General features: G+C 44.0%; 2 protein-coding genes across 3 annotated transcripts in view; both read left to right on the top strand.

The window, feature by feature from the left end:
• LOC129841128 (teneurin-3-like) overlaps positions 1-26,690 on the top strand; it is a 570,942-nt gene that overhangs the window by 300,294 nt on the left and 243,958 nt on the right. The gene's annotated exons all lie outside the window — the stretch shown is intronic.
• On the top strand, positions 8,186-12,785 carry LOC129841070 (cell surface glycoprotein 1-like). The gene is made up of 2 exons (XM_055909179.1): positions 8,186-8,205; positions 10,094-12,785. The coding sequence occupies exons 1-2, from the start codon at positions 8,186-8,188 to the stop codon at positions 12,783-12,785; spliced, it is 2,712 nt and encodes a 903-aa protein (XP_055765154.1).

The following is a 26,690-nucleotide window of genomic DNA, read 5'->3' on the forward strand; positions in this document are numbered from 1 at the left end:
TTCTATTGACGGGACAGTTTTGTTAGACTGCACCATGAAAAGGTTGTTGAGTTGTCTATCCATTAGGTACAAACACACACACACACACACACACACTCACACACACACACACATACACACACACACACACACACACACACACACACACACACACACACACACACACACACACACACACACACACACACACACACACACACACACACACACACACACACACACACACACACACACACACACAGCACTGGTGACCCTGAAGAGGAAGTCCAGTCTAAGAGAGCTTGGCTAATAGGAATCTTATATACATTTAGTTGTATACGGGAAAAGGCATATTTTCTGTGTTGTATCGATGGGACAGTCTCACTGCAGATTTTTTTATTTTAGACTGCACCTTGACAAGGTTGTTGAATTGAGGTAATTGAGGAAAAACTGATTGTCCTCTATCCATTGGGTACAAACAAACACGCAACATTTGTGGCCCTGGAGACTGTCCAATCGAAGAGAACTTGGGCAATAGGAATCTTATATACATTTAAATGTGTAACACAAAGTGCATCAGACTGCTGCTCGTTCAGATGCACACAGGCAAGTGGGTTGATGGTGGTGCGTTGTTTCATTGTTTCAGAGAACATTCATTTGAATAAATGCCCTTTAACATCTATTGTACACAAGTAAACGACTCAGGTAGTTCTTCTCTGAAAAAGCATTGGGCTTAGCGAATGATTGGTGTTAAAACAAGATCACCAAGGCAACCGTTTCCTTCTCAGTCTCCCCTGCATGACTTTCTCCAGCCTGAATGGCCCTGTAGCCAAGCCTGCTCGCCCTGTCTCTTCCTTATTAGCTCTCTGTTGAAAGCTTGTTGCCATGTGAAACAATTTCAATGGAAGGTCCATCTCAGTGTCCGGGTGTACCATGAACAGCATTGAGTCAAGTACACGGCATACGGCTGTTGTGGCTCTGGTAGTGCCAACAGACACGCTAGATCCCGGGGAGCTAGGGATTGGGAAAGAGAGGAAGGAAGGAGAGAGAGGGAGGGAGGAAGGGCGAGAGGGTGGAGGGATGGAGGGGGGGTAGATGTGGTTCTGGGAGGATGGAGAGAGGACAGAGAGATGGAGGGATGGAGGGAGGATAGATGTGGTTCTGTGAGGATGGAGGGAGGTGGGAGGGAGGACAGAGAGATGGAGGGAGGACAGAGAGATGGAGGGAGGATAGATGTGGTTCTGGGAGGATGGAGGGAGGACAGAGAGATGGAGGGAGGACAGAGAGATGGAGGGATGGAGGGAGGGTAGATGTGGTTCTGGGATGATGGAGGGAGGTGGGAGGGAGGACAGAGAGATGGAGGGAGGATAGATGTGGTTCTGGGAGGATGGAGGGAGGACAGAGAGATGGAGGGAGGACAGAGAGATGGAGGGATGGAGGGAGGGTAGATGTGGTTCTGGGATGGAGAGGGAAGATGCTGGCCTACGCACATTCTCCCCCTCATCCATCTCTGTCTCTTCCCCACCTTTGTGATGAGCCAGTGTCATCCCTCTTCCCTCCCTCGTTCTTCCGTCATCCGTCTTTCCGTCCGAGCGCCGAACAGCGTTGTCAGAAACACCAGCTGTGGACCGTGTTATTTTGTTTTCAGTTTGATAAAATGCAGCCGGTTTGGGTCAGTCTGGGTGACGTCTCCTGCTACCTGTCTGTCCAATTAAAACAAGGCAGGTTCACTGAGTCAGAGAATAATTAAGTGGTGTCATCAGCTCCCATTAACATCAGTTATTGTGGCGCAGACTCCTGTTAAAGGAAGTAACTCATCACACTAGAAGGTAGGCTGCCTGGCTGTTTATTACACACAGATATACACGCACAGATAAACACACACACACACACACAAACAGGTGGCCTTCCTAAAATGCCGTGGTTAATTTCATCTCTATTTCTGTCAGATGTTTGTAGTTACAGTAGCTGCTTTTCTCTCTCTGTGTGTCTCTGTCTGTCTGTCCCTGTCTCTGTCTCTGTATGTATCTGTATCTGTCTGTGTCTGTCTGTGTCTGTCTGTGTCTCTGTGTGTCTCTGTCTGTCTCTGTGTGTCTCTGTCTGTCTGTCCCTATCTCTGTCTCTGTATGTCTCTGTATCTGTCTGTGTCTGCTGTGTCTGTCTGTGTCTGTCTGTGTCTCTGTGTGTCTCTGCCTGTCTCTGTGTCTGTCTCTGTGTCTGTCTCTGTCTGTCTCTGTGTCTGCATGTGTCTGTCTGTGTCTCTGTGTGTCTGTCTGTGTCTGTCTGTGTCGGTCTGTGTCATTCAGAGCGACCAACAGCTAGTGCATTCATCATAACAGAGCCAGGCAGGACGACCACATATCAGTTGTATCCCAAACACGCATCACACACATAATACAATGCATAATACAATACAAAATACAATACATAATACAGTACATACTACAAAACATACTACAATACATAATACAATACATACTACAATACATAATACAATACATACTACAATACATAATACAATATATAATACAATGCAAAATACAATACATAATACAATGCAAAATACAATACATAATACAATACATAATACAGTACATACTACAATACATACTACAATACATAATACAATATATTATGCACTACATAATACAGTACATAATACAATACATAATACAATGCAAAATACAATACGTAATACAATGCATAATACAATACATAATACAGTACATAATACAGTACATGATACAATACATAATACAATGCATACTACAATACATAATACAATACATACTACACTGTATAATGCACTACATAATACAATACATAATACAATAAACAATGGAATACTTAATACAATACATACTACATACTACAATACATCATACAATACATAATGCAATACATACTACGATACATAATACAATACATAATACAATACATAATACAGTACATACTACAAAACATAATACAATACATAATACAATACATAATACAATACATACTACAATACATAATACAATATATAATACATTACATAATACAATACATAATACACTACATAATACAATGCATAATACAATACATAATACACTACATAATACAATACATAATACAATATATAATACATTACATAATACAATACATAATACAATACATAATACAATGCATAATACAATACATAATACACTACATAATAGAGTACATAATTCAATACATAATACAATAAACAATGGAATACTTAATACAATACATAATACATAATACCATACATAATGCAATACATACTACGATACATAATACATTACATAATACAATACATAATACACTACATAATACAATACATACTATAATACAATACATAATATAATACATACTATAATACATGATACAATACATACTACAATACATAATAAAATACATACTACAATGTATAATGCACTACATAATACAGTACATAATACAAAACATGATACAATAAACAATGGAATACATAATACATTACATAATACAATACATAATACACTACATAATACAATGCATAATACAATACAATACATAATATAATACATACTATAATACATAATATAATACATAATACACTACATAATACACTACATAATACACAACATAATATAATACATAATAAAATACATAATACAGTACATAATACAATACTTACTATAATACATTTCATAATAGAATACATAATATAATACAATACATAATACAATGCAAAATACAATGCAAAATACAACACATAATACAGTACATAATATCATACAATACATAATACAATACATAATACAATGCAAAATACAACACATAATACAATACATAATACAACACATATTACAATATATAATACAATACATAATACAATAAACACGTATTACAATATATAATACAATAAACACATAATACAATATATAATACAATGCATAATACAATACATAATACACAACATAATACAATACATAATACAATACATAATACAACACATAGTATAATGCAATATATAATACAATACATAATACAATACCTAATACAATGCAAAATACAACACATAATACAGTACATAATATAATGCAATATATAATACAAGACATAATACAATACATAATACAATACATAATAGAATATAAAATACAACACATAATACATAATACAATACAACACATAATACAGTACATAATATAATGCAATATATAATACAAGACATAATACAATACATAATACAATACATAATAGAATATAAAATACAACACATAATACATAATACAATACAACACATAATACAATATATAATACAATACATAATACAATACATAATACAATACATAGTATAATACAATATATAATACAATGCATAATACAACACATAATACACTTCATAATACACTACATAATACAATACAATACTTAATACAATACAATATTTAATACTATACATAATACAATGCAAAATACAACACAACATGCATAAAAATGTCTGTCTCTTCACAATCCCCTGGTTTTTAAATGTGGTTTTATTGCTAGCTTGAATTACCTGGGGTGGCGGAGAGTTCCATGTAGTCATGGCTCTTTTTAATACTGTGCGTTTCCCAGCTTCTGTTCTGGACATGGGGACTGTAAGAAGACCTCATGTTGCATGTATTGTGTGATACCGATGAGTGTCCGAACTGTGTGCCAACTCCTTGAACAGACAGGCTGGGACCTTCAACACCTCACAGTAAGCCTTGCTGTCCCTCTGTGAGCGAGCAGACATTGCGTGTGCTTTTGACTGTCATGTAAACGTCCTGCTAACGATCATGTGTCCATGTCCGAGGTCAACTTTCTGTCAACTTCTCAGTCCACCTGGTTTTCCGAAGCACACAGCTTTAATGTAGGCCTGACTGTCTGACTGTCTTAATGTAGGCCTGACTGTCTGACTGTCTTAATGTAGGCCTGACTGTCTGACTGTCTTAATGTAGGCCTGACTGTCTGACTGTCTTAATGTAGGCCTGACTGTCTCACGTGTCTCTCTTCTAGAATAGCAGCTGAAGTTGAATTAGGGCTGAGATAGTCTCTGAGAAGCGACTAAGTGTGCAGATAGAAACGTGTGGTCTAAGAGGTGAACTAAGTTCTATTCTGCCCCCACACGTGTCCATCCACACACACACACACACACACACACACACACACACACACACACACACACACACACACACACACACACACACACACACACACACACACACACACACACACACACACACACACACTCCTAGGTCTGTCCTTGTTACCACCCCTGCTGAGCCCCCCGACCCCTCATCACCACCTACCCAGGGATAGAGAGCCTTATCGCCCATACACAATATCGTCACCTCCCCCTCAACCTCCATCACCTCCACCCACCACCACGTCCCCTCACACCAGACATGAGGAGTGAGAGCTGAGTAAAAGTAAAACAAATGATAGAATTTTGTTGGTTTGTTTGGTTACTGTATTTTTTTATTTATTTTTTTATATTTTTTTAATAATTTTTTTACGCTGCTGCAACTCGCTGTTTATAATCTATGCATAGTCACTTTACCCCTACCTACATGTACATATTACCTCAACTACCTAGACTAACCTGTACCCCCGCACATTGACTCTGTACCGGTACCCCCTGTATATATAGCCTTGTTATTGTTATTTTATTGTGTTATTTTTTTACTTTAATTAGTCTATCTTTTCTTAACTCTATTTTCTCAACTGCATTGTTGGTTAAGGGCTTGTAAGTGAGCATTTCACGGTCTGCACCTGTTGTATTTGGCGCACGTGACAAATAGCATTTGATTTGATTTGTAGGCTTGTCAAGAGAGTAAAATAAACACCTTTCTTTTTTTTAGCTACTTGTCAATATTGATAAAGTTTCACTTTAGAAAAATGTATATTTTGATCACGACTTAATCTACATTTATAGTCATTCGGTATAATTTCAGTCAATTCAGGTTTAATTTGATTTAATTAAATTCTTCAGTTATCAACCTCCATTCTGAAGCATCTGAAGACAGTTATTTTACCTCAAATCAGATGCTGTTGCTTCACAGGACTTTATATTTACTTTCATTAATTCCAATTAACCCAGTCAAACTAGTGACACTCTGCGTATATAGTTGTCAAAGTTCAAGAACATTGTCATAGTGTTGAATTTGAACTTGTTTCCTGTCATACCAGCCAGCTACACCGGACAGAAAATAACATGTAATGTAGAAGACTTTATTTCAGGATGAAAGACAATATATCAATACCATCATTCCTTAAATCTTTATTAGGTTTGAACATTGACGCTCTTAACGGTCAACACAGATACTGAACAGAACACTTCACTTCAGAACTAAGACACCACAATCTGGCAGCTTTAGTGAGACCTTGCCAGAAGGACACACTTCTCTCTTTCTGTGTGTGTGTGTGCATTTGTATGTGCATCTATGTGTGTGTGTGTGTGCGTGTGTGTACGTGCTCTTGTGTGCGTGCACGTGTACATGCGTTTGTGTGTGTGTGTGTGTGTGTGTGTGTGTGTGTGTGTGTGTGTGTGTGTGTGTGTGTGTGTGTGTGTGTGTGTGTGTGTGTGTGTGTGTGTGTGTGTGTGTGTGTGTGTGTGTGTGTGTGTGTGTCTCGCTCTCAAGCCAGGTTTCTCTGTGAGCCCTCCACTGTGATAGCCACTGTGTCAGGTGTAGCTTGGCTTTGGTTTGAGCTCTGTCCACTCTCAGCAGCACCAGGCGGGGAATATTTGACGGAACGCCCAGCACCCTGCCGCATCAAAAACTACGCAATGTGTCCCAAAGGGATTTTGGTCAAAAGTAGTGCACCACATAGGGAATGGGGTGCAATTTAGGACGCAGGCCACAACACAAACAATAGATGATTGTCAGAGAAGTCACGATCGAGCTTCACCTACTACAGTATCAACAATCCTAGGTTAGTTAGTACAGTGAGTATTGGATGGAGGAATGCACCTAAGCTCCTGTATCAAGTAATTCAAGGTATTTTTATAATGAGATTAATAGTAGTATTAATAGGCGTTCAAAGCCTTTTGCAAAAAGCTTGACCTTTGACTTTCTAAAACCGCTTTCTGACGGCAGGGCGTGCATGCGAGCCAAGTTGTCCCGAAGTTGTGGGCAGGCATCTCTGACTGGAGACCACGTAACGTATACAGACAGTCTCTCTTCCTGTTTGACCTCAGGGCCAGCACTTTTAAAAGGAGCAGTGCCACATTGGGTTATGTTTCGAAGATATCTTAAGAAAAGGCTGTCTGTTAATGCTGAGTGGCTGCCGCTTGTCATTTTGCGAGCCGTCTTTTTCGTTTCCCCCAGATCTGGTCACATCTCTCTTTTTGGACTCTATTCGGGAGTATGTTGAGTCGTTTGTGGCACTGTCTGAAAAGTGCACAAGCTGAAAATCTTTTATTTGTCCTGTCCTTGTAACGCTCAATTCCTGAGCTTGGAGAGGAATAGAGGGATCAAGGACAAACGCTAGCACCCTTTTCAGACAGATCCATCGACTCATTCATACGCACAATGGTCTGCCTAGGAAAGTTAACCAACCCATCTCTCTGAAATCAATTTAATTTCCTGTCATCAAAGGAAAAGGTGAACCATGACTGAGATGTCCTTGGGATGCAAGTTATTCTATTCATCCTCTACAAATCTCAAAAGTTGTTGTGTGTGTGAAAGGAAATATTGATTCAAAGTTACTACTGGATGGACGTACTTTATGTTTGTTCTGCAAATGGAACGGAGAGCGAGAGACATTGCTGAAGGAATAGCTGTTTTTCCCCCCTCACTCTTTTCACCTTTTAACAATAGATAGTATGATAACCTCTTTCTGTGAGATAGATGGATCAGCGACCGAGCATTAATCACATAAGATGATAAGTGCTTTACATCAGGGCAAAACACTCCACAGGCTAGTATTTATCTATAGAATGAAGTCAAACCCCAGTCTTGACTTTGTCACCAGTGGTTGTGTTATAGTCAGTTAAAAGTCAATACGAGGATCTCCAGCCACTTTAACCTCGGCGAGGGCCGATGTCTCGATGTCGCCACTCTGACCTGAGAGGGTTAAGTCGGGGGTCTCCAAGGTTACGTCAGGGTCGCCATAGTGATGAAAGGAGAAAAGGATGGCAGCAGCGTTGCTCGCAGTCAGAGTATTGAAGTCAGTGGGTTAACAGAGAGCTATTATGGCGTTGGGTGGCGGAGGGCAAGTCAGCTGAATGAAGACCAGCTCTCCTGTATTCCAATAACTCCTGTGGAGACGCTCCCTCCCTCCATCCCTCTCTCTCTCTCTCTCTGTCTCTCTCTCTCTCTGTCTCTCTCTCTCCCTCTATTTCTTCTCTGTCTTCTCTCTCCTTCTCACTCTCTCTCTCTCTTCACTTTCCCTCTCTCTCTCTTTCTTTCTCTCAGGGTCAACCTTCCTTTTTTCTTCTCCTCTTCCCCACCAGCCCTTTATCCTCTCCTTTCTGCCAAGTGAGCCCTCTGTTTAGAATGGAGACGGTCTGTTATTCTGATTCACCCCCCTCGGCTTCACCGAAAACAAAATGGCTTCCAAAATTCCCACATTAGCGTACTTGGTTGCTTCGCTGATTTTTCTGCAACAGTGACAGAAGGTTTAGCAAGGGCAAAGTATGGTTCAATGTTGAAATCTCTGTCTATCAGTTAATCTATCTATCTACAGTGCCTATCTCAAATTAAATCCAATTTGATTTGTCACATATCCCGAATACAACAGGTGTAGACCTTACCGGTAAATGCTTACTTACAAGGCCTTAACCAACAATGCAGTTCAAGAGTTAAGAAAATATTTACAAAATAGCTAAAGTAAAAAATACAAAAATAAAAAGTAGCACAATAAAATAACAATAACGAGACTATATTTTGGGGGTACGGGTACCGAGTCAATGTGCGGGGGTACAGGTTAGACAAGGTCATTTGTACATGTAGGTAGGGTGAAGTGACTATGCATAGATTAATTAACAGCGAGTAGCAGCAGTGTAAAAACAAAGGGGAGGGGGGTCAATGTAAATTGTCCGAGTGGCCATTTCATGAATTGTTCAGCAGTCTTATGGCTTGGGGGTAGAAGCTGTTAAGGAGCCTTTTGGACCTAGACTTGGCGCTCCGGTACCGCTTGCCATGCAGTAGGAGAGCGAACACTCTATGACTTGTGTGACTGGAGTCTTTAACAATTTTTTTGGCATTCCTCTGACACTGCCTAGTATAGAGGTCCTGGATGGCAGGAAGCTTGGCCCCAAGCCATGTACTGGGCCGTACGCACACCTTGCGGTCTGATGCAGAGCAGTTGCCATACCATGCGGTGATGCAACCGGTCAGGATGGTGCAGCTGTAGAACTTTTTGAGGATCTGAGGACAAATCTTTTCAGTCTCAAAAGGTGTTGTCGTTCCCTTTTCACGACTCTCTTGGTGTGTTTGGACCATGATAGTTTGTTGGTGATGTGGACACCAAGGAGCTTGAAACTCTCGACCCGCTCCACCTCAGCCCTGTCGGTGTTTTTGGGGGCCTGTTCAGCCCTCCTTTTCCTATAGTCCACGATCAGCTCCTTTGTCTTATTCACGTTGAGGGAGAGGTTGTTGTCCTGGCACCACACGGCCAGGTCTCTGACCTCCTCCCTATAGGCTGTCTCATTGTTGTCGGTGATCAGGCCTAACACTGTTGTGTTGTTAGTAAACTTAGTGATGGTGTTGGAGTCGTGCTTGGCCACACAGTCATGGGTGAACAGGGAGTACAGGAGTACAGGAGGAACAGCGTGGCAGATGTGTTGTTGCCTACCCTTATCACCTGGGGCGGCCCGTCAGGAAGTCCAGGATCCAGTTGCAAAGGGAGGTGTTTAGTCTCCTGGTCCGTAGCTTAGTGATGAGCTTTGTGGGCACTATGGTGTTGAACGCTGAGCTGTAGTCAATGAACATCATTCTCACCTAGTGTAGGTGTTCCTTTCGTCCAGGTGGGAAAGGGCAGTGTGGAGTGTCTATCTACAGTATCTACCTATCTATCTATGGTATCTCTCTATCCTTCTCTGTGTGTTTTTGTCAGCACTCTAATCAATTGTAAGTCGCTCTGCGGACCACATCCCCAGCCCCATCCCCTGTTCAGCACAGCTCCAGCCCCATCCCCTGTTCAGCACAGCTCCAGCCCAATCCCCTTTTCAGCACAGCCCCAGCCCCATCCCCTGTTCAGCACAGCTCCAGCCCCATCCCCTGTTCAGCACAGCTCCAGCCCAATCCCCTGTTCAGCACAGCTCCAGCCCCATCCCCTGTTCAGCACAGCTCCAGCCCAATCCCCTGTTCAGCACAGCCCCAGCCCCATCCCCTGTTCAGGACAGCTCCAGCCCCATCCCCTGTTCAGCACAGCTCCAGCCCCATCCCCTGTTCAGCACAGCTCCAGCCCAATCCCCTGTTCAGCACAGCTCCAGCCCCATCCCCTGTTCAGCACAGCTCCAGCCCCATCCCCTGTTCAGCACAGCTCCAGCCCAATCCCCTGTTCAGCACAGCCCCAGCCCCATCCCCTGTTCAGCACAGCCCCAGCCCAATCCCAAGCCCCAGCCCCATCCCCTGTTCAGCACAGCTCCAGCCCAATCCCAAGCCCCAGCCCCATCCTCTGTTCAGCACAGCCCCAGCCCAATCCCAAGCCCCAGCCCCATCCCCTGTTCAGCACATCTCCAGCCCAATCCCAAGCCCCAGCCCCATCCCCTGTTCAGCACAGCCCCAGCCCAATCCCAAGCCCCAGCCCCATCCCCTGTTCAGCACAGCTCCAGCCCAATCCCAAGCCCCAGCCCCATCCCCTGTTCAGCACATCCCCAGCCCAATCCCAAGCCCCAGCCCCATCCCCTGTTCAGCACAGCTCCAGCCCAATCCCAAGCCCCAGCCCCATCCCCTGTTCAGCACAGCCCCAGCCCAATCCCAAGCCCCAGCCCCATCCCCTGTTCAGCACATCCCCAGCCCAATCCCAAGCCCCAGCCCCATCCCCTGTTCAGCACAGCCCCAGCCCAATCCCAAGCCCCAGCCCCATCCCCTGTTCAGCACATCCCCAGCCCAATCCCAAGCCCCAGCCCCATCCCCTGTTCAGCACAGCCCCAGCCCAATCCCAAGCCCCAGCCCCATCCACTGTTCAGCACAGCCCCAGTCCCAGCCACATCCCCGATCCAATCCCAAGCCCCAGCCCCATCCCCTGTTCAGCACATCCCCAGCCCAATCCCAAGCCCCAGCCCCATCCACTGTTCAGCACAGCTCCAGCCCAATCCCAAGCCCCAGCCCCATCCACTGTTCAGCACAGCCCCAGCCCAATCCCAAGCCCCAGCCCCATCCCCTGTTCAGCACAGCTCCAGCCCAATCCCAAGCCCCAGCCCCATCCCCTGTTCAGCACAGCCCCAGCCCAAGCCCCAGCCCCATCCCCTGTTCAGCACATCCCCAGCCCAATCCCAAGCCCCAGCCCCATCCCCTGTTCAGCACAGCCCCAGCCCAATCCCAAGCCCCAGCCCCATCCCCTGTTCAGCACAGCTCCAGCCCAATCCCAAGCCCCAGCCCCATCCCCTGTTCAGCACAGCCCCAGCCCAATCCCAAGCCCCAGCCCCATCCACTGTTCAGCACAGCCCCAGTCCCAGCCACATCCCCGATCCAATCCCAAGCCCCAGCCCCATCCCCTGTTCAGCACATCCCCAGCCCAATCCCAAGCCCCAGCCCCATCCACTGTTCAGCACAGCCCCAGTCCCAGCCACATCCCCGATCCAATCCCAAGCCCCAGCCCCATCCACTGTTCAGCACAGCCCCAGCCCCATCCACTGTTCAGCACAGCTCCAGTCCCAGCCACATCCCCGATCCAATCCCCAGCCCCATCCACTGTTCAGCGCAGCCCCAGCCCCATCCACTGTTCAGCACAGCCCCAGTCCCAGCCACATCCCCGATCCAATCCCCAGCCCCATCCACTGTTCAGCCCAGCCCCAGTCCCAGCCACATCCCCGATCCAATCCCAAGCCCCAGCCCCATCCCCTGTTCAGCACAGCTCCAGCCCAATCCCAAGCCCCAGCCCCATCCACTGTTCAGCACAGCCCCAGCCCAATCCCAAGCCCCAGCCCCATCCCCTGTTCAGCACAGCTCCAGCCCAATCCCAAGCCCCAGCCCCATCCCCTGTTCAGCACAGCCCCAGCCCAATCCCAAGCCCCAGCCCCATCCCCTGTTCAGCACATCCCCAGCCCAATCCCAAGCCCCAGCCCCATCCCCTGTTCAGCACAGCCCCAGCCCAATCCCAAGCCCCAGCCCCATCCCCTGTTCAGCACATCCCCAGCCCAATCCCAAGCCCTAGCCCCATCCCCTGTTCAGCACAGCCCCAGCCCAATCCCAAGCCCCAGCCCCATCCACTGTTCAGCACAGCCCCAGTCCCAGCCACATCCCCGATCCAAGCCCCAGCCCCATCCCCTGTTCAGCACATCCCCAGCCCAATCCCAAGCCCCAGCCCCATCCACTGTTCAGCACAGCCCCAGTCCCAGCCACATCCCCGATCCAATCCCAAGCCCCAGCCCCATCCACTGTTCAGCACAGCTCCAGTCCCAGCCACATCCCCGATCCAATCCCCAGCCCCATCCACTGTTCAGCGCAGCCCCAGCCCCATCCACTGTTCAGCACAGCCCCAGTCCCAGCCACATCCCCGATCCAATCCCCAGCCCCATCCACTGTTCAGCCCAGCCCCAGTCCCAGCCACATCCCCGATCCAACCCCCAGCCCCATCCACTGTTCAGCACAGCCCCAGCCATAGAGATGCCACTGGAGACGTAGGGCTCTACAATACCTCAATACCTCAGCACATAATGGGGCTCAGGCATGGCGGCGCCTGGCGCGACCAGGGAGAAGGCTGACCTTACAGTGTATTAGCACACATTAATATTGATGAACAGCTGATGTCATGGCAAAGGGTTGAGAGATTTGAGGGAGAGAGAACTGAAGATTTATGGCTCAGTCTAACCCAGCCTTTTAGAGAGTGGTCAGATACATGGGAGAGATTGGGTTGGATGGTTGGATTGGGAGGAGGAGGGGGGGGGGGGGTCTAGAAAGCTGACCAAATAAGGAAATGCAATCAGAGCCAGTAGCTATTTCATCACAGACTAAAGACTAAAATGTAAACATTGGTATGGTATTTACATGGTGATTATTATCATATGATTATTATTATTATTATTATAGCATATTTAAACAGAGGTGATTTATGTGTAAATTGATATCATTAAAATACTAGGGGAATTAATTTTAATTTAACCTAATATTACAATGAAATGTATAATTGTTGTATTATCATTTTGATCAGTACCTTGTAAATCATTAAATGTTGTCAATATTTTGATAAGAAAACATGTTTCCTTCTTTGTCAAATTTACTTTTGCATTTATATTTTGATTCAAATAAAAGATGCCCTATACTTGAAAATACATGTATCTTATTGATGTAATATTTGTTTTATTATAAGTGATTTAAGAAATGTATTTTACAATTGATCAAATCATCAAATATAATTCCTATCGTGTGTCATTTCAAAATGAAATACTTGTTGTGCCAAATTGCATACAAAATATATAATGATTAAGCAGTATTACAAATATGATTTTACTAAAGATTATTATGATCATTACTATTAATAATGTTAATCATTACAATATTCATGATTTAGTGTTGTTTTATTATATATTTCCATTATTATTATTCTTGCTGAATTGGCTCTAAATATGACACTGATGATGTTTGTGTAACTTCCAGTAAGACCTGATATAACCCGTTCTGGGAACCAACCCAAACAGGCCTTAATGTAGGTAGTTCTATTGGACTGCAGTGCTATGAGTCGGGAGCTCATTGGAGAAGCAGTTCCAGGAAGTGGAAGGCCGACCGCAACACCTGCACCATCAGGTGAAAACATTGTGTGAAGTCAACTCAAATGAGTGATTGTGTGTGTGTGCGCCTGTCCCTCCGTCCGTCCCTCCGTCCGTTCATCCTTCCGTGCCACTGTGCGTTCATGCCTGTGTTTTACCTGTACTCTGTCCCGAGTACTAAAATAATATCCAAAATGTTGTCCGTTTGAATATGCATATGTGTTCCCCAGCTTTCTCCCCACTTCCCCTCTCTACACTCGACAGAGCGAGGGAGGCCTCCCGAGTGCATTGTGCCTCCATATTGCCAAGATAAAGTAATTAGGTATACATCTGACTAGCTTTGCTTCTCGCATAATGTAAAGAAAACACTCATGAGATAGGATTAGATTACCCTGTGTGGGTGCTGTAAGCAACCTCTAAGCCCCACACTGTACTAGTCAATGAGGCATGTTGTTTGCACTAGTCATGTTTTAATACTCTAAATACTATTTCAACTTTGCAATTCACCCATATGTTTATATCTAATTGGTTGTCGTTATAACACGGCCTTTATAAACCACAGAAGTTATTACATGTGCATAGAGATAGTGTATTCATTCACAGTCTAGGCTGCAGTTTTCTATGCTGTTTTGCAACGGTACGCGGTGTGTCTCTCGACAGATAACAGTGGTTTATCATTTCAGATCTCTCTAGATTTTGCATTTGCTTATTGTAGGAAACTAAACCGCTTGGCTGTGACTTCAACCCGGAGTTCTGTCATGCTAAGATAGGCATGCATGCACGTCCGTATTGTTGCGTTTCAAACACACACACACACATCACACACACGCACACATCACACACACGCACTACTGTCATGCTAAGATGGGCATGAGTGTGTGTGTGTGTGTGTTTGTGTGTGTGTGTGGTTGTTTGTGTGTGTGGTTGTGTGTGTGGTTGTGTGTGTGGTTGTGTGTGTGTGTGTGGTTGTGTGTGTGTGTGGTTGTGTGTGTGTGTGTGTGGTTGTGTGTGTGTGTCGAGGGGCGAGAGTGTACAGGGTTGAAATGGTGTGTGTACTCCAATTTGCAGAAGCCTGAACCAGTCGAAACCTGAGAGGGAGGTAAGATGGGAATCAGGAGGGTTCCTCGTTGAGTAACATTTTAATCTTTTAGATAAATATTATTTTTGCCAGCCTCTGACAGTTTTCTCTCTCTCGGTCTCGGTCTCTCGGAACAGGGCCGGGCTGAGTGCTATGTACTTTCAGCCACCCTGGAATGGTAAAGAAGTAGAAAACGTCCTCTTTTTTACCCTCTCTCTCTCGCTCTCTCTATCTCTTTCTCTCTCTCTCTCTTCAGTACTAAAACATCCCTTCCCTCTTGACTCTGAGAGATACAACTTAACCTCAGTGGCAGTTAGGTTCAGGGCCCTGCTAAAAACCACTTAAATATGAATGTGAAAGTGCAGACTCTGAGGAAGGGAGGGAGCCAGGGTGAGAGAGGGAAGGGAGGTTGACAGGGTGAGAGACAGTAGGGAGGTTGACAGGGTGAGAGACAGTAGTGTACAGGTGTGGTAGACATGGAGGGTCAGGTTAAAGGGACAGTACAGAGTGCAGTGTGTCTGAGACCTTGTCACCTCATCTTGGTTTTGGCTTGCAGGTTTTGGGTTTCTTTATAGGGTCGGCCCTTTGAGTAGTCTTGTTATGTACAGTGACCTGCCCGTTGATGTTGGCCCCGTTGTCATTCAAGATGTGTACCGCTTTGAAACCCCGTGCTTCTCTCAGTCTGAGCGATGACCCAAGCCTTGCCTGCCAGGCTTGTGAATGGCATCCTTCCCCTGGCGACATATTGGCGGTTCGTCATCGTATATGTGTGTCCTTGGTATCAGTGTTGTCAGCTGTGGCACCCTGCAGGTCAACCAACCAATAGGGGGCAACGGTGACAACAATAATGTGTTACCATGGAGAGGGTTCAGGTCTTTACAGCTTGGCATGTCCTCATCCCCAGAACCCATGCTCTAGTCACATCAAGTAGAAGTATACAGCATCAAGAGTTTTTTTTCCAAAACGCTATATCCACCAACTGTTCAACTGTCTGTTTTTGCATCACAAAGTATTGCTTATGGGTACCTTGATGTATGTGTAAAATATTACTGTTCTCAGATTTTGTATTCGTAGGTGTTAGATGTGTATGAAAATATGTTTTTTGGCTTAGTGCTGTACACTGAGTGTACAAAACCTTAAGAACATTTGACTGTGTAAAAGATATGATCCCTTAGTGATGTCACTTGTTAAATCCACCTCAATCAGTGTAGATGAAGAGGAGGAGACAAGGTTACATAAGGATTTTTAAGCCTTGAGACAATTGAGACGTGGATTGTGTATGCTTTCCATTCAGGGGGTGAATGGGCAAGACAAAAGTTCCCTTGAACAGCGTGTGATAGTAGGTGCCAGGCACACCGGTTTGTGTCAAGAACTGCAACGCTGCTGGGTTTTTCACACTCAACAGTTTCATCAAGAACGGTCCACCAGCCAATATGACGTCCAGCCAACTTGACACAACTCAATATGAGGAAGGTGTCCTTAATGTTTTGTACACTCCGTGTATATCCGTTGTTTAGCTGGAATGGAATGTTGGTATCCTGTATATTGGACTGTGATACAGTATTTGATCTTAAGAAGAGTGCTCATACTGTAAGTCGCTCTGGATAAGAGCGTCTGCTAAATGACTCACATGTAAATGTACATGTTTTACATGCATATCTAATTTTACTGTATTGAACTATTGTTCCTTTATTAAATATTGATGTCACAAATGTATTGTTTGTACATTTCTTTCTTAATAATGTGGTTGTTACATTTGACTGTGTAAAACCTATAGCAGTACTACTTATTTCTCTGAGGCGGATATACAGAGTTTAGCAAATAAATTGATTATTTGTCTCTCGGAAATGAAACCATCAAGTGATAGAGTTTTACTAAACAGTGCCTTGTAAATAGTATGTAGTATGATTAGTACGCAGTATGTCGCTTTAGTACATTTTCGGTGAGACATAAAACAAAAACATGTTACCATCGAACGCATCTTGGTGACTTTCTGAGAAGAAAGACATTCTGCATTTAATATGTACAGTATCTCCAGTTGTGCAGAGAACTAACACCTCTCTCTATCCCTTCCTCTCTCTCTCTCTCTCTCTCTATCTCTCTCTCTCTCTCTCTATCCCTTCCTCTCTCTCTCTCTCTCTCTCTATCCCTTCCTCTCTCTCTCTCTCTCTCTCTCTCTATCCCTTCCTCTGTCTCTCCTCTCTCTCTCTCTCTCTCTCTCTCCTCTCTCTCTCTCTCTCTCTATCCCTTCCTCTCTCTCTCTCTCTCTCTCTCTCTCTCTCTCTCTCTCTCTCTCTCTCTCTCTCTCTCTCTCTCTCTCTCCCTTCCTCTCTGTCTCTCTCTCTCTCACTCTCTCTCTCTCTCTCTCTCTCTCTCTCTCTCTCTCTCTCTCTCTCTCTCTATCCCTTCCTCTCTCTCTCTCTCTCTATCCCTTCCTCTCTCTCTCTCGCTCGCTCTCTCTCTCTCTCGCTCTCTCTCTCTCTCAATTCAATTCAATTGACTTTATTGACATGGCAAGTTCATTATTACTTACATTGTCAAAGTATACATATCGAAAAATAAAAATAAAATATAAATGTATATATATACAAAATATATATATATATTTATATATAAATAAATGGTGGGACCAACAGCAATAATAATAGTAGTAGTGGACATGGGATTACCATTAACAACAACTACAACAACAATATTAATCAGAACAACAATACATTAAATCAATGGTAGTAGACCAGTGTCAATATGACTTGAGAAGACATATGACCTGGTATGAAAGACAAAACAAAACTAAGCTAAATGGGAAATATTATTAACATTACTTTGCATTTTTCACTGGCTGTCCCTCAGGCTGTGGCAGGAGGACACATATTTGGCTGCCAAAACTGCACATTTTGGCTTTTCACCCAATAAATATTAGATTTTTTCTTCATCTTTTATAGTTTCAAATTCTTTGTATTGAGTTATAATTTTGGGAAAGAAATATGCTCTTAGGTCTGAGTATTTGTCACAGTGTAGTAGGAAATGCACCTCTGTCTCTACCTCTCCCCTGGAGCAGAGTGAGCACAGCCTGTCCTCTCTGGGCAGCCAGGTTTGTCTGTGACGACCGGTCTCTATAGCCAGACTGTGATCACTGACTCTGTACCTAGTCAATGTTTTCCTCAGTTTTCTATCAGTCACAGTGGTCAGATAGTCTGCCACCATGTACTGTCTGTTTAGAGCCAAATAGCATTGAAGTTTACTTTGATTTTTTGTGGTGTCTTTCCAATAGGTTATATATTTTTCTTTTTGTTTTGTGATGATTTGGTTGGGCCAGATTTTCTGAGGGGTGTCCCGAGGCTCTATGGGGTTGGTTTGGGTTGGTGAATTGAGCCTCAGAACCAGTTGGCTGAGGGGACTCTTCTCTGGTTTCATCTCTTGACATTGTAGAGCTGTGTGATGGAATGTTTTAGGGTCACTTGTTTTTAGATGGTTGTAAAATTTGATGGCTCTTTTTTCTATTCAAATGAGGAGGGGGTATTGGCCCAATTCTGCCCTACATGCGTTATTTGGAGTTTTTCTTTGTACTTGCAATACAGTCTTGCAAAACTCTGCATGCAATATTTCAGTTGGATGTTTGTCCCATTTAGTAAATTCATTATTAGAGAGTGGACCCCATACTTCACTGCCATATAGAGCAATTGGTTGTCTCTCTCTCTCTCTTTCTCTCTCTCTCTCTCTCTTTCTCTATCCCTTCCTCTCTCTCTCTCTATCCCTTCCTCTCTCTCTCTATCCCTTCCTCTCTCTCTCTCTCTCTCTCTCTCTCTCTCTCTCTCTCTCTCTCTCTCTCTCTCTCTCTCTCTCTCTCTCTATCCCTTCCTCTCTCTCGCTCACTCTGTATCTCATAGCTGAGAGTTAGAGCCAGCTTTTCCAGGTCAGGTGCTCAGTGGTTGATTTCCCAGGATGCCGTTGTGTAACTGTCCTGAGAGAGCGCGCACACAAACACACACACACACATGCACACACATGCACACACACACACACACACAGCCTGTCTCATGCCCACTAAGCACATATCACAGACCATTACCCTGAGCCAAAAACACAAATCGCGTATCTGGGGAAATATGCATCAGTGCCTTTAGTAGAACTGTGAGTATCTTATTTGATTTCACCTCCAGAAATACCGTGGTCCAACCTCTCCATCAGTGTTTCCCAATGAAATATCACATTAACATTGATCTAGAACCTTGAATGAATTATCTGAGAACTGATAAATCAAGGTTGTTTTGTTATTCATTTCTGCAGACAATTTCTATCAGTCTCTGATTCAGGGCGATGCCTATTTGGCAAAGGGACACATTGGTATTATTCCTTTGTATAACTGCTGTGTTTGATGTGCATTCCCCCCATATATATATATGCATAACTACATGTTTTCAATCTGCATTTTGTTTTCTGTTTAGTTCTCTGAGTTCCAACCATTAGAGGGCATTGTCGTTCTGGCACAGCGGGAGTCCCGATGCGAGCGTAGCTTACGTGGTGTGTGTAAGCCTGTGTCTGTGTCTGTGTGTGAGTGTGTGGGGGGGTGTAGGTCTCTCTCTCTCTCTCTCTCTCTCTCTCTCTCTCTCTCTCTCTCTCTCTCTCTCTCTCTCTCTCTCTCTCTCTCTCTCTCTCGGGCCTCTTCTCTATACATAAATAATAATGACTAGTCTATAATAATAATAACTAATTTGTCTGCTGTTTAAGTGAATGGGGGGTTGTCTTTAGAGAAGCAGAGGGAGAGCAAACCTAACGAATTACAGAGCAGAGAGAGAGAGAGAGAGAGAGAGAGAGAGAGAGAGAGTGATTCAGCCAGATATGATATTGTGTTTACATGACGCGTCTGGAATGTCTCCTTTGCTCTAATCTACACCACACTGTGCTGAGTGGAGGGTCGCGTGTTTGTGTTTCCAAGGACCAGGCCGTTCAGCTCACCACGCAAAGACTTGTTTACTGTTCACTAAAGCAGAACCTATTTACACCCCACGTGTGGACTTCTTGAGACAGAGATTCACATAATTCTCCCCTCCTGTCTGTACACACACACATACACACACACACAAACTCTCTCTCTCTCTCTCTCTCTCTCTCTCTCTCTCTCTCTCTCTCTCTCTCTCTCTCTCTCTCTCTCTCTCTCTCTCTCTCTCTCTCTCTCTCTCTCTCTCTCTCTCTCTCACTCTCTCTCTTTGCTCTGTAAATCGTCAACCCCAAGAACCTGTCTCTCCATTCACTTAAACAGCAGACAAATTGGCAACGTATGTTTCAGCCCCCCAAAATACGAGAGGGGGCGAGAGAGGGGGGTTTGGAGAGAGACTGGGGCGAGAGAGAGAGAGAGAGGGGTTTGGAGAGAGACTGGGGCGAGAGAGAGAGAGGGGTTTAGAGAGAGACTGGGGCGAGAGAGAGAGAGAGGGGTTTGGAGAGAGACTGGGGCGAGAGAGAGAGAGGGGTTTAGAGAGAGACTGGGGCGAGAGAGAGAGAAGAGGGCTTTAAAGAGAGCGCGAGAGAGCGAGTCAGAGGAGCGGGTTTAGAGAGAGACTGGGGGTAGAAAGAGAGGAGTGGGGTTTAGAGAGAGACTGGGGTGAGAGAGAGGAGTGGGGTTTAGAGAGAGACTGGGGTGAGAGAGAGAGGAGTGGGGTTTAGAGAGAGACTGGGGTGAGAGAGAGAGGAGAGGGGTTTAGAGAGAGACTGGGGAGAGAGAGAAGAGAGGGTTTTAAAGAGAGACTGGGGCGAGAGAGAGAGAGACAGAGGAACAGGGTTTAGAAAGAGACTAGGGAGAGAGAGAGAGGAGCGGGGTTTAGGGAGAGACTGGGTTGAGAGAGAGAGAGAAGAGAGGGTTTAACAGTGTTCATATTGGTGTTAATGGTGTATTACTAGTGTTAATATTGGTGTTAATGAGGTAGTCATAGTGTTCATATTGGTGTTACTGAGGTATTACTAGTGTTCATAGTGGTGTTAATGGTGTATTACTAGTGTTAATATTGGTGTTAATGAGGTAGTCATAGTGTTCATATTGGTGTTAATGAGGTATTACTAGTGTTCATATTGGTGTTAATGAGGTATTACTAGTGTTCATAGTGGTGTTAATGAGGTAGTCATAGTGTTCATATTGGTGTTAATGAGGTATTACTAGTGTTCATATTGGTGTTAATGAGGTATTACTAGTGTTCATAGTGGTGTTAATGAGGTAGTCATAGTGTTCATATTGGTGTTAATGAGGTATTACTAGTGTTAATATTGGTGTTAATGATGTAATCATAGTGTTCATATTGGTGTTAATGAGATATTACTAGTGTTAATATTGGTGTTAATGGGGTATTACTAGTGTTAATATTGGTGTTAATGAGGTATTACTAGTGTTCATAGTGGTGTTAATGAGGTAATAATAGTGTTCATATTGGTGTTAATGAGGGAATAATAGTGTTCATATTGATGTTAATGAGGTATTACTAGTGTTCATATTGATGTTAATGAGGTATTACTAGTGTTAATATTGGTGTTAATGGTGTATTACTAGTGTTCATATTGGTGTTAATGAGGTATTGCTCGTGTTAATATTGGTGTTAATTAGATATTACTAGTGTTAATATTGGTGTTAATGGTGTATTACTAGTGTTCTTATTGGTGTTAATGAGGTATTACTCGTGTTAATATTGGTGTTAATGAGGTATTACTAGTGTTAATATTGGTGTTAATGAGGTATTACTTCAGAGAAGCAAGTGTGATAGTGGTTCGGTCATTCCAATATGTTTTTTGCAGTTCCATTCTTGCCTCTGTGACTGAGTTCCATATGACTGTTGAAACATGAAATCATCTGACGTTCGAGAGGGTCCGTTCATTATTTGTTGGATCACTTGTGACAATGGTCCATCTGAATGAACAGATTTGTTCTGAGCCCTTGGCTGAATGTAGCGTGATCAGACTGTACCAAACTCCTCACACACATCCCTTCCTCTTACACACACATAGCACCCACTCGTGTGAGAGCTGAGCAGCGGGTTGCCCTTGCCCCCCTACAGCATCTGCGATTCATCACCACGGCATCACCATGGCATCACCCTGGCATGGGTTGGCAGGACACAGCTCCTCATGCTGGCAGCAGGGATGGATGCCATCCTTCTTACCCTACTCTGCCTAGTTAGTTAACATGTTTGTTTCAGTCAGTGGCATGTTTGACAAAACTCAACGAGCAGCAGATCTGATTGGTACTGCCTGGGGTCGAATCAAACTGTTGGATTATGGGTAGAGGGTGTGAAGCAGTCAAAGTGTGCTATGGCAAAAAACTGGAAGACTGGCCAATAGTTTCTAACCTCAGACCAACAGGCTGCTGAACAGTCGCCACTAGTCAGATACCTACTCCTCCTATACTCATTAGAGTCCTTACTCTGCCTCCACCCCAATGGACATGTATTTATTCATCACTGCTACACTTCTGATGTATATACTGCTATTTCTGCTTATAGTGTTGTTGTTTATTCCCTTTTCATTCTTTTATTTCACTTAGTCCTGCATGCTAAGATTTTCACTGCAACCACACCTGCAACCCCGTACATGTGACTCTCCAACCCTCTGAGTCTGAGAGACAGAGAGAGTGTGTGGAGCCTGCAGAGTGGTCAAGCTGTGAGTTGTGTACTGTGCAATCAGGTTCTCTCCACGCAATCACCCTTCAGTTAGAATCCCTCCCAAAGTCTAAATCTCTGCCAATTAAATCACAGCAGTCTGAATCCCTCCAATTACGTTGTTTCCTTTTCTCAGGAACCCACCAATTACAGCGCAGCAGAGCAGAGTTTGGGAATCCCTGTATCTATATGTATGCCATGAGACTTAGTAGGGAAAAGCGTTTTCTTGAATGAAGGGTTTTTAATGAAAAGCTGTTATTTTACTGGGATCAGGCGATCAGAGATTTAAACGATCACAGACACTCACATGTTTGTGAAAGAACGTTACACACATTTTAGAGTGGCCTTTTATTGTCCCCAGCACAAGGTGGACCTGTGTAATGATCATGCTGTTTAATCAGCTTCTTGATATGCCACATCTGTCAGGTGGATGGATGATCTTGACAGAGGAGAATTGCTCACTAATAGGGATGTAAACAAATTTGTGCACAACATTTGAGTGAAATAATATTTTTGTGCGTATGGAAAATGTATTTTATTTCAGCTCATGAAACATGGGACCAACACTTCACATGTTGCGTTTATATTTTTGTTCAGTGTATAAAGCTTTCTATTTTTACATACTATTTAGTAAGCTAGTATGGGTATTCAGACACAGCCCATAACACACTCACAAATACAAGTCAGGAGTTCAAAAAATTGAAAATAACAGGACTAAATACAATCATACCGAGATTCATTCTGGAGAGCTTTGCATGCTATGCACTTTTGTGGTAAACCAACCGAATGTTGTACCTTGATTGCATCGTGTTGCATTCCTCACATTCGTTTCAGCAGCTGCATAGGGGATTACTTGGGTTTTTATTTAGTATTTTTTTATTTAAAAAAAATTGGTGATTTATATTCGAGAGGGCCCAAATCCTGTTTGCCTGCTGTCTCGAGAGTGCATTGTTTGTGACAAGAGTCTTAAAAATTAACTATCATATTTACAGACTAGAAACCTTGAAGACTGTGAACAATGAAAGCAAAAGCAGAACCCCATGCTTCGCCTCAGAAATAGAACAATGTCTCTTTGGGGACAGAGGATTCAGCCTCAGAGGAACAAAACCCAAACAGACCCTTAGGGAAATGGACTCTGGAGTTGTGCTGTGTACAGCAGGCTGGTTCATTTGTTAATGGTTGAAGTTGATGTTCATTACAATAGACCTAACTTATTAGTACATTATTCTTGTCAATGCTTTTTCATACAGAGTGTACTTGGCACAATAAAGGGTTAGAGACTTATTGACACTGAATAACTAGACAGATGTGTGAACATTACAACACTGCAATAAGCCACACAGGAAGTAACGGGCATTTGTGACGGGTGGGATCAGGGTCAACAGAGTGCTTCAGCTGGCCTTAAACTGGAGAAACAGATTGATGAAGTCTGAGTTTTCTACGTCCTCTCTCTCTCTCTCTCTCTCTCTCTCGTTCCTCTGGCCTATTTCTCCCTACCTACCTGGGCCCCTTTTGTGTGTGTGCTTAGGAGGAGAAGTCATTTATAATGTTTTCATCTTGTTCTGTCCCTACACACACACACACACACACACACACTTACACACGCACGCGCGCTCGCGCGCTGATATTCTCTTATTTTCTTGGGCAAGTCAGAAACACCTTCTTGCGAGTTGCAGGGGAAAGTGACACAAGCAATTTGCAACTGAACACCCAGCGCCATTACAAAAATAAAGTATGTGTGATATACAGGTATAAATAGCCTGATGTTATTCTACGTAATAGGGTTACTCAGTATTGCTTCCAGGTGTGGTGACTGGGTGAGTTGGAGAACAGACAGCCAAGGCCAGGCACAGCTCTGACACCCTATATGCTTCCCTGCTAGAGGCAGCTCGCGTTCTTCCCACCAACTGTTTGTGTGGAGAATCTAAGGAGCAGATTGTCATTTCTAGTGGATTTTAACACACACACACACACGCAAGCACGCACGCACACACGCACGCACGCACGCACGCACACACACACACACACACACACATCCAACTGCAGCCTCTTTCCCATTGTAATTCATGTGATTAACCTTGTGAGTCCCACCTCAGCACAGCATTGCAGTATCATGTTCATGGGGATAGGGTTTGTATACATTACCATGATGCATAAAACATCCCCTTTCACACACACTCCTCTCGGCAGGAACACAGGGGTCTGATTTGTTAACATGTAGAAACGGCTGTGACAGTAATGGAAAAGGTTGTTATGAACCAGTAATGAACTGAGGAGTTACAGCTTCCGGAAAGGAGGGAAAGAAGGAGGGTGAGATGGAGGGAGGGAGCGAAGGAGGAGTGGAGGGGGTATCATGATTCTGACATTCTGACACAGGCGTGATGTTTTTACATTGATCAGGCCCAGACTGTGTGTGTGTGTGTGTGTGTGTGTGTGTGTGTGTGTGTGTGTGTGTGTGTGTGTGTGTGTGTGTGTGTGTGTGTGTGTGTGTGTGTGTGTGTGTGTGTGTGTGTGTGTGTGTGTGTGTGTGTGTGTGTGTGTGTGACTGCGTTTCCAAGTAGAGTGTTGAAGTGTGTATGTTTATTTTAGCCGTGTCAATAGCTCGCCGGCCAGTGCAAACAAAGACACCGGTGATGGGTTTTAAACAGTCTATTGAATGAATTAGCACGGATTGCTAATCAGTGGGTAGTGGGTATCTGGAGCTCTAATGGCTAGTGCTAACATAGGAGTTCCTAGGTCCAAGCCAACAATGCAACAAGATCTCCTAGTTTCCCTTTGAAGTGTGACGTATTATGGATGAACGTCTATTTGTATGCATTAATTCTGCGTGGTTACAGGGTTAGAACAGAAACAACTGAAAGGTTAACAGTTTAGGCATTCCGAGTGGTTATGGTTATGGTTTGGGGGACGCTAAAACGAAATAATGAAAAACAATGCGCTATTAGCATCAGGTTTCATCAGTATTCTTAGTGTTCTCGCGGCTTAGAGCGTTGTGAACTGCCGTAGTACAGTGGTCTGAGCAGCACACCTCAGCTCCGAGCATCACGAGGTTGTGCCTCGTGCTGGGCAATCGTTTTCAATTCGATGTTTTCAGGAACTTTTCAAATGTCCGAAATCAAAGTCTATTTCTAGGGTACAGACTGAACTATGAGCTGGCTACTAAGAATGGGCCACAGCTTGGTTAGGCGTGGGGGTACGAGATGGGAGTCTGATATCGTTGAGGAGTTTGAATGGATACTGACCAGACCCCTACACAGTCCAGTCCAAACCTGCTGATTTGATCACTCAACACACACACGCACGCACGCACGCACGCACGCACGCACGCACGCACGCACACACACACACACACACACACACACACACACACACACACACACACACACATTTGTACTCACACACTCCTTTTCCTCTTGTCCCTCTATCCCTTCATCCCCTTTTTCTTCCAGACGGGGACAGCAGGTCAGATTAAAAGCAGCGAATTAGTTTATTATTCTGTGTGTGTGTGTGTGTGTGTGTGTGTGTGTGTGTGTGTGTGTGTGTGTGTGTGTGTGTGTGTGTGTGTGTGTGTGTGTGTGTGTGTGTGTGTGTGTGTGTGTGTGTGTGTGTGTGTGTGTGTGTGTCACCTCCACACCCAATCTCTCAACTATCTCTGGAATGAGAACTGCTGAGCAGGACATAAGAAGGAGCGGGATACAAACTATCCCCACAGTGAGACAGAGCCAGGGGAGAAGAGAAGGCGTCCCTTTAAGACTGTACTGTAGGAAATATATTACACAGCTCACAAACAATGATCATTGGTTTGTGAAAGTGACTTATGCTCGGTGTAACGTTGCTCTGATAATTAAAGGGGTTGTGGTTTCATTTTCTGCGGGAGGGAAATATTTGTTTTGGGCTTGGCTTTCTCAATCCCGTTTGGCAGCAATCAGCGAACCGCTTATGACTGTAGTAGTGATATTTTTAAGCAAACAAAATACCACAAGGACCATGTAATAATTACCCAGAGAATGCAAACAATATCTCATTTCATGTCACCGACACCACTACTCACAACGGGCCATCTGAAGTTGTTTCAACGCTCTATAACTGATCGGTACTGGAGTTACCA

The sequence above is a fragment of the Salvelinus fontinalis genome, chromosome 42 (genome assembly GCF_029448725.1).
Source record: "Salvelinus fontinalis isolate EN_2023a chromosome 42, ASM2944872v1, whole genome shotgun sequence".
Classification (NCBI taxonomy): domain Eukaryota; kingdom Metazoa; phylum Chordata; class Actinopteri; order Salmoniformes; family Salmonidae; genus Salvelinus; species Salvelinus fontinalis.

Bases quoted from the DNA above. Each gene is read 5' to 3' on its own strand.
- LOC129841070 (XM_055909179.1), top strand. From the start codon at position 8,186: ATGGCGTTGGGTGGCGGAGG. The intron at 8,206-10,093 runs GCAAGTCAGCTG...CCACATCCCCAG, and splicing joins ATGGCGTTGGGTGGCGGAGG to CCCCATCCCCTGTTCAGCAC.